This window comes from Octopus bimaculoides, chromosome 4, assembly GCF_001194135.2.
Source record: "Octopus bimaculoides isolate UCB-OBI-ISO-001 chromosome 4, ASM119413v2, whole genome shotgun sequence".
NCBI lineage: Eukaryota > Metazoa > Mollusca > Cephalopoda > Octopoda > Octopodidae > Octopus > Octopus bimaculoides.
In genome coordinates, this window is record NC_068984.1 from 73,701,964 (window position 1) to 73,709,704 (window position 7,741).

General features: G+C 39.8%; 1 protein-coding gene across 1 annotated transcript in view; it reads left to right on the plus strand.

Moving 5' to 3' along the window:
- The window catches only part of LOC106870898 (cilia and flagella-associated protein 47), a 195,878-nt gene that overhangs the window by 143,356 nt on the left and 44,781 nt on the right, over window positions 1–7,741 (plus strand). Inside the window, exons 42-44 of the mRNA XM_014917133.2 lie at window positions 2,320–2,486; window positions 3,892–4,017; window positions 7,708–7,741. Coding sequence (XP_014772619.1) covers window positions 2,320–2,486; window positions 3,892–4,017; window positions 7,708–7,741 — 327 coding nt within the window. The remainder of the gene's footprint in view (window positions 1–2,319; window positions 2,487–3,891; window positions 4,018–7,707) is intronic.

Here is a 7,741-nt window from a genome sequence, read left to right on the forward strand (position 1 = left end):
CACATAATACACCATTTCAAGCGTGGCCTTTGCCAGTAAGACATCCGAGCGAGATCGTTGCCAGTGCCGATGGACTGGCTCCTGTGCAGGTGGCACGTAAAACACACCATTTTGAGCATGGCCGTTGCCAGTACCCACCTGACTGGCCCTCATGCCTGTGGCACGTAAAAGCACCCACTACACTCTCAGAGTGATTGGCGTTAGGAAGGGCATCCAGCTGTAGAAACTCTGCCAAATCAGATTGGAGCCTGGCGTCGCCTTCTGGTCCACCAGTCCTCAGTCAAATCATCCAACCCATGCTAGCATGGAAAGCGGACATTAAACAACAATGATGATGATGATGATGTGATCCAAGCACAGCTGCTTGAGTCTGAGTGAACTCTGCTAAATGTAACCTTGAGCCAAGTGATGATCTTTAACGTATCACACAGGTGAGGCTGCTGTGATTTCGGCGCGAAACGAATCAGTAGCGGCACAGATTTCGTGATGGAGGGGTTAACGATCACTTCCATGCTGATGCTTGCTGATGAAGCTAAGTCATATTAATGCCAATGCAGAAACTAGTCCGCGTAAATCCACATGTACGTAAGTCGATTGTCTTAACATATTTTGCCTTCGTTTTGATTTCTGTAATAATTTCCAGTGTACTTTTGGCGATTTAGTAACGAGTTTTGACTGTTATTTCAAGCAGGTAGACATACTTAGTATGTCTTTTGATTTATTATATATATATATATATATATATTTATACTTGATTGTTAATGTTAGTCATCTGAAAATTTTTAGTCTGCCTTCTCTATTTACATCTATACATCATCATCATCATCATCATCATCATCATCATTTAACTTTGTTTGTCCATGCTGGCATGGGTTGAACAGTTTGGCTGGAGCTGGCAAGCCTAAAAACTGACCTAGACTCCAGTCCGATTTGGCATGGTTTCTATGGCTGGATGCCCTTCCTTAACACCAACCACTTTACAGAGTGTAATGGGTGCTTTTGCATGGCACTATACAGGTGCTTTTACTTGATAACACATGGGTGCTTTTATGTGGCATCACATGGGCCTTTTTACGTGGTATTACACAAGTGCTTTTATATGACACCAGTGTAGGACTCTTACAGGTCAATCCTCACTACCAAGGGGACTGGTCTTAACACTTCTGCTGTGGAATACAGGTCTTCTTGAGTACAGCAAGGCATCAGGCATCTTGGTCCTTTGTCATCTTACCTGAAAGGTTTAGCATTGTGAGGTCGTTCTTCAGTACTTCGTCCCATGTCTTCCTGGGTCTCCCACTTTCACCTATCCCATCTACTTTGAGAGATCAGCATTTATTTATAGAGTTGGCTTCCATCTGCATCACATGACTAAACTAATGCAGCTTTCTCTCTTGCACACAGCAACTAATTTCTCTTATACTTAATCTTTCTCTCAATACACTAGCACTCTGTTGAACATGTACACTTACATTACACATCCAATGAAGCATACTAGCCTCATTCTTCTCTAACCTTCACATGTCCTCTACATTCAGAGCCCACATCTTACTACCATGTAGAATTGCTGTTCATTTACATGCATCATAAAATCTTCCTTTCACTTGGAGAAAGAAACCTTTCATAGACAACAGAACTAACCACTCACTAAACTTCCTCCATCTTATTCTTATTCTAGCTATCACACTCTCTGTGCATCCTCTCCCACTACTAATTTGATTCCCTAGGTAGCCTAAATTATCTACTACCTTTAATGAACCACCAGAACTTTTCAAAGAATCAATTTCCTGAGTCTCTATAGTTTTTATAGATCCTGCGCATCTTCTATATATGAACACTACCTTCTCTGATAACCTTTCTATTGCTCTGCTACACCTCTTGTGTGTCCATCACATAAATTTCTTTTTCTGTTTATTTGAATCATTGTCTCCATATCTGCTCACTCAGATTCCCCTTATAAGTACTCTTACCCTGTTGACTTGGTCCTCTGTAAAGATATCAGGGTGTAAGTTCAAATCATTTGAGCGCTACTAAGTGTTTTCTATACTGAGATTCTCTCAATCTCATCTATTGATTCTATACACACACACACACACACACACACACACACACACACACACACACACACACACACCAATCGGTAAGAAGAGGCAGGATCCATGGAATGTCAAACTCCACTGACTATGTAAAATTTGTAACAGTAGTAAGGAAAACAAAATCTAATAATAGCTTCATACATATATAACATGCAAAACATGACACAACAAATATCTTGCAATACAACATAACATTTATTTATTTATTATCTGTTTGTGGTTGCAGAGGAATCAAGTCCGTATTTTGGGAAGAGAAAGAAAAATGTCAGTACCAAAGAATATAAAACACTCGTATACTGGAAGTGTGAAGTGGAGGAGATTTTGCAGAAAGTCATCTGGATTCCATTAGTCAATTCAGCCAAAGAAAAAGCTTTGATTCAGTTAGCCAAAATGGTATGTTTACAAGTATATATATATATATATATATATATATATATATATATAGATATATACATCATCATCATCATCATCATTTGAAGTCCATTTTTCATGCTATTATGAGCTGGACAGTTTGACAGGAGTTTTCTAGGCAGAAGAGTGCACCAGGCCTCACTCTCTGTTTTGGCATCGTTTTTACGACTGGACACCCTTCATAATACCAATCACCCTACAGATATATATATATATATAATTGGCAGCAGAAGTGGTGGTAACTGTCTGCTGCTGGTGATGTAAACAATGAAGTACTTGTACACACTACTGAACCATATGAGAGTTTCTCTTGTGATAAATTTCACATTATTATATGTTCTAACACTTTTAAGTGGTGTTAAATTGTACGATATATATGGCGTAGCTGTGTGGTAAGAAGCTTGCTTCCCAACCATATGGTTTTAGGTTCAGTCCCACTACATGGCATCTTGAGGAAGTGTCTTCTACTATGGCCCTATGGCCTCAGGCCAACCAAAGCCTTGTGAATGGATATGGTAGACAAACTGAAAGCAGTCTGTTGTATGTGTGTATGTATCATCTTCGTTTAACGTCCGCTTTCCATGCTAGCATGGGTTGGACATATATATATATATATATATATATATATATATATATATATATATATATAGCAATAAGAAAATGGAGGGGAATATGAGGTACTCATCAACTTGCAGACACTGTATTCCATTGATTAATCTGTTTATTTTATAACTAAATTGACAAAAAACACAATATACAGACACTTATGACATACCACGTCATATCAACAATTAAGATTTCAAATTTAATGGACATCTAGCAATTGGAGAAGGTACAAGATAAGCAGTGCATGACCTTGCAGGTGGGACCCAGTTAGAATTTTTTTCAGGTTGAGTAGCTCATCCTGCTTAAAAGGTTTCAGAATAAAAGTTGTGAAATGATAATGAATGAAATACCCATGTTTCCAAAAGGGAATTATTCAAACCCCAAAGAATTGTTCTCAGCACAGGGCTATAATGCTTCCCCATGACTCCTGCACGTGATCAAATATGCATATATCATCAGTCACTAAGGGACATGATCAACTGGTTAATGTCAAGCAACTGACCAGAAAATCTGTGGTATTGAGCAGAATACTTGTTGTAGCCCATCTTTTACTCCAACACAAAACTTGTACATCATAACACTTCCAATCAGTTAAGATCAGGAGCCACGAGAGCCACTGCCTGGTACTGTACTAGAAAATATCATCATCATCATCATCATCATCATCATCATCACCATCACCACCATCACCATCACCACCATCACCATCATCATCATCATCATCATCATCATCATCATCATCATCTAATTTTCATATCCTGTTGTAATTTCTTTAATTCAGCAAATGTCAGAATTGGAGTATTATCGTCGCACACTTACCAACACTCTGGAAAGCTCTTCTCGAGCTGCTGAAGCTTATGCTGCAATGACCAGTTTAACAGAGAATCTTCTCAGAAGTTGGCATAAAGTAAGTATGGAATTTTAAATCATTCAATAATGAAGATACCATCCACAGCAACATTAAGTAAGGTTAATCATCATCATCATCATCATCGTCGTTTAACGTCCGCTTTCCATGCTAGCATGGGTTGGACGATTTGACTGAGGACTGGTGAAACCAGATGGCTACACCAGGCTCCAATCTGATTTGGCAGAGTTTCTACGGCTGGATGCCCTTCCTAACGCCAACCACTCAGAGAGTGTAGTGGGTGCTTTTACGTGTCACCCGCACGAAGGCCAGTCAGGCGGTACTGGCAACGGCCACGCTCAAGATGGTGTATTTTATGTGCCAGTTCATGGAGCATAGAAATAAATAAGCTCTGTTGTAGAAAAAAAAAAGGAAAGTAAAAAAGGAGATTATTTTGACCTGCAGGCATATTCCCCTATTGTTGCTCATGAAATTTAAATAAGACCCTTAGGATGAATGATAAATAACAATAGATGTCTAAGTGAAAGTATGATAAATGCTAAAACCATTAGCAATTATTTCTTCACTATTTGTTGATGTATGCAGTTGACATCATAGCTATGTTGGGTATGTAACTCTGCTTTTCTTTCATATATCAGATTCTACACACTCTAACTTGAGTGTATGTTGAGTGCATTGTGCTTTTGCACCACAAATACAATGTGTGTGTGGGGGGGCAGTTGTTCAAAGCTGATGTTTCCCTCCATCTTCCTTCAGTTTAGGAAGTATTAAAAAGCTGAATATAATTATGCTCTGAGATAAAAAGAAAAACAGACCAATATAAGTAAGTGATTTATATTATTTTGATTCATTACGCAAGTATGGAAGATAATACTAGATATGTTAACAGTCTTTTTAGTTCTTCTCAGAGAAGCATAGTCTTAAAAATACTGGCTGATGTAGTAATTGGAGAATTACTAAGTAATTACACAGTCATCATCATCATCATCATCATCATCATCATCATCACCACCACCACCACCATCATCATCATCATCCGCTGCATGGCTGAAACAAGTAAAAGAATAAAAGAAAAGAATATGTGCGCATGCGCGTGCACACACACACACACACACACACACACACATCCACATACCTACCCACTATCACATTCCAGAGTAAAAACTACAATTAGTTGATAGCTTCCGTTACCTAGGTGACCAAGTCAGTAGCAGGGGTGGATGCTCTGAAAGTGTAGCTGCTAGAATAAGAATAGCCTGGGCAAAGTTTAGAGAGCTCCTACCTCTGCTGGTAACAAAGGGCCTTTCACTCAGAGTAAAAGGTAGACTGTATGACGCATGTGTGCGAACAGCCATGCTACATGGCAGTGAAACATGGGCCGTGACTGCAGAGGACATGTGTAAACTTGCAAGGAATGAAGCCAGTATGCACCACTGGATGTGTAATATCAGTGTGCATACACGACAGAGTGTAAGCACTCTGAGGGAGAAGTTGAACTTAAGAAACATCAGATGCGCTGTGCAAGAGAGACGACTGTGCTGGTACGGTCTTGTGTTTCAAATGGATGAGAACAGCTGTGTGAAAAAGTGTCACACCCTAGCAGTAGAGGGAACCTGTGGAAGAGGTAGACCCAGGAAGACCTGGGATGAGGTGGTGAAGCACGACCTTTGAACATTGGGCCTCACTGAGGCAATGACAAGTGACCAAGACCTTTGGATATATGCTGTGCTTGAGAAGACCTAGCAAGCCAAGTGAGACCTTAAGTGTGGCCTATGCTAGTGCAGCATAACCAGCCCATTTAAGAGAACCCTTCAATCATTGGGCAATAAACTGTGCTTGTGAAGACCTGTTGGGGCAAGTGAAATTGTTGTCTTGGCCGATGACAGTACTACCTGATTGGCACCCATGCCAGTGGCACGTTAAAAGCACCATTCGAGCGTGATTGTTGCCAGTGCCAGCTGACTGGCCCACATGCTGGTGGCACATAAAAAGCACCATTTGAGTATGGTCAATGCCAGTGCTGGCTGACTGGTCCTGTACCAGTGGCATGTAAAAAGCATCATTTGAGTGAGGCCATTGCCAGTGCTGCCTGACTAGCTCCAGTGCCGATTGCAAGTAAAAAGTACTATTCAAGCGTGGTTGATGCCAGTACCGCCTGACTGGCCCTCATGTCAGTGGCATGTAAAAAGCACCCACTACACTCTCGGAGTGGTTGGCATTAGGAAGGGCATCCAGTTGTAGAAACTTTGCCAAATCAGACTGGAAACTGGTACAGCCTTCTGGCTTGCCAGCCCCCAGTCAAACTGTCCAACCCATGCCAGCATGGAAAGCGGATGTTAAGTGACAGTGATGATGATGATGATATAAATATATTTATACATATATATATATATATATATATATATATATGTAGATCATCATCATCATTATCATCATTTAACATCCGCTTTCCATGGTAGCAAGGGTTGGACGATTTGACTGAGGACTGGTGAACCAGATGGCTGCACCAGACTCCAATATGCTGTACTTGAGAAATAGACCCATTAAGACAAGTGAAATCATACTCATGGCTGATACTGGTATCATATAACTGGTACCTGTGCTGGTGGTATATAAAAGCACCCATTACACTCTTGAAGTGGTTAGCATTAAGAAGGGCATCCAGCCATAAAAACCATGCCAAATCAGACTAGAGTATGGTGCAGCTCCTCAGCTTGCCAGCACTGGTCAAACCATATAACCCTTGCCTGCCTGGACAGCAAATGTTAAATGATGATGATGGATGGATGGATGTATATATGTACAAGATAATTGCAATAATTTTCAAATAATTTTTGTGAAGTTAGGCAAAATATACTTATAAAACAACACACCAGAACAACCTTGTAAAAAGACTTTTACATTGAACTTGTGGAATCTTTCCCCGAAATATTACAGAAACCTTTTAGCATTTACACTGACCATATTTGGCCCAAGTATTCTACCTGTTTTTATGTTCAAACCAACCATTGCTGGCCTCTCACATTTATCCTACAATGTCATTCTATAAATAACCACATCATCAAAATCTTGGTGCAACAATCAATGCATGATTAATTCAAAACAATGGTAATAATTATTACATTTGTCAGAGTAATTAGTATGCTAACTGGTTAAACAATTTCTCTTTGTATTTAGTAATTGACTTGACATTATCTTACACATTTTAAGGTGGTGAGCTGGCAGAAACATCAGCACGCCGGGCGAAATGCTTAGCAGTATTTCGTCTCTGCCACTACATTCTGAGTTCAAATTCTGCCGAGGTCAACTTTGCCTTTCATCCTTTCAGGGTCGATTAAATAAGTACCAGTCATTCACTGGGGTCAGTATAGTCGACTTAATCCATTTGTGTCCTTGTTTGTCCCCTGTGTATAGCCCCTTGTGGGCTGTAAAGAAATAAGAAACATTAGCATGCCGAGTGAAATGCTTAGCGGTATTTTGTCTGTCTTTATGTTCTGAGTTCAAATTCCACTGAGGTCGATTTTGCCTTTCATCCTTTTGGGATCGATAAATTAAGTACCAGTTGCATACTGGTGGTCAATCTAATCAACTGGCCCCCTCCCCAAAAATTTCGGGTCTTGTGCCTAGAGTAGAAAAAAAAAAAAATTATCTCACACATTTTGCCTAACATTTTAAAATATATGTTTGTTTTATTTTTTATGTTTGTTTCTTTATGTGCATTGTCTGTAGGAAAGGAAGACTTTGACATTCAATATCGAATACA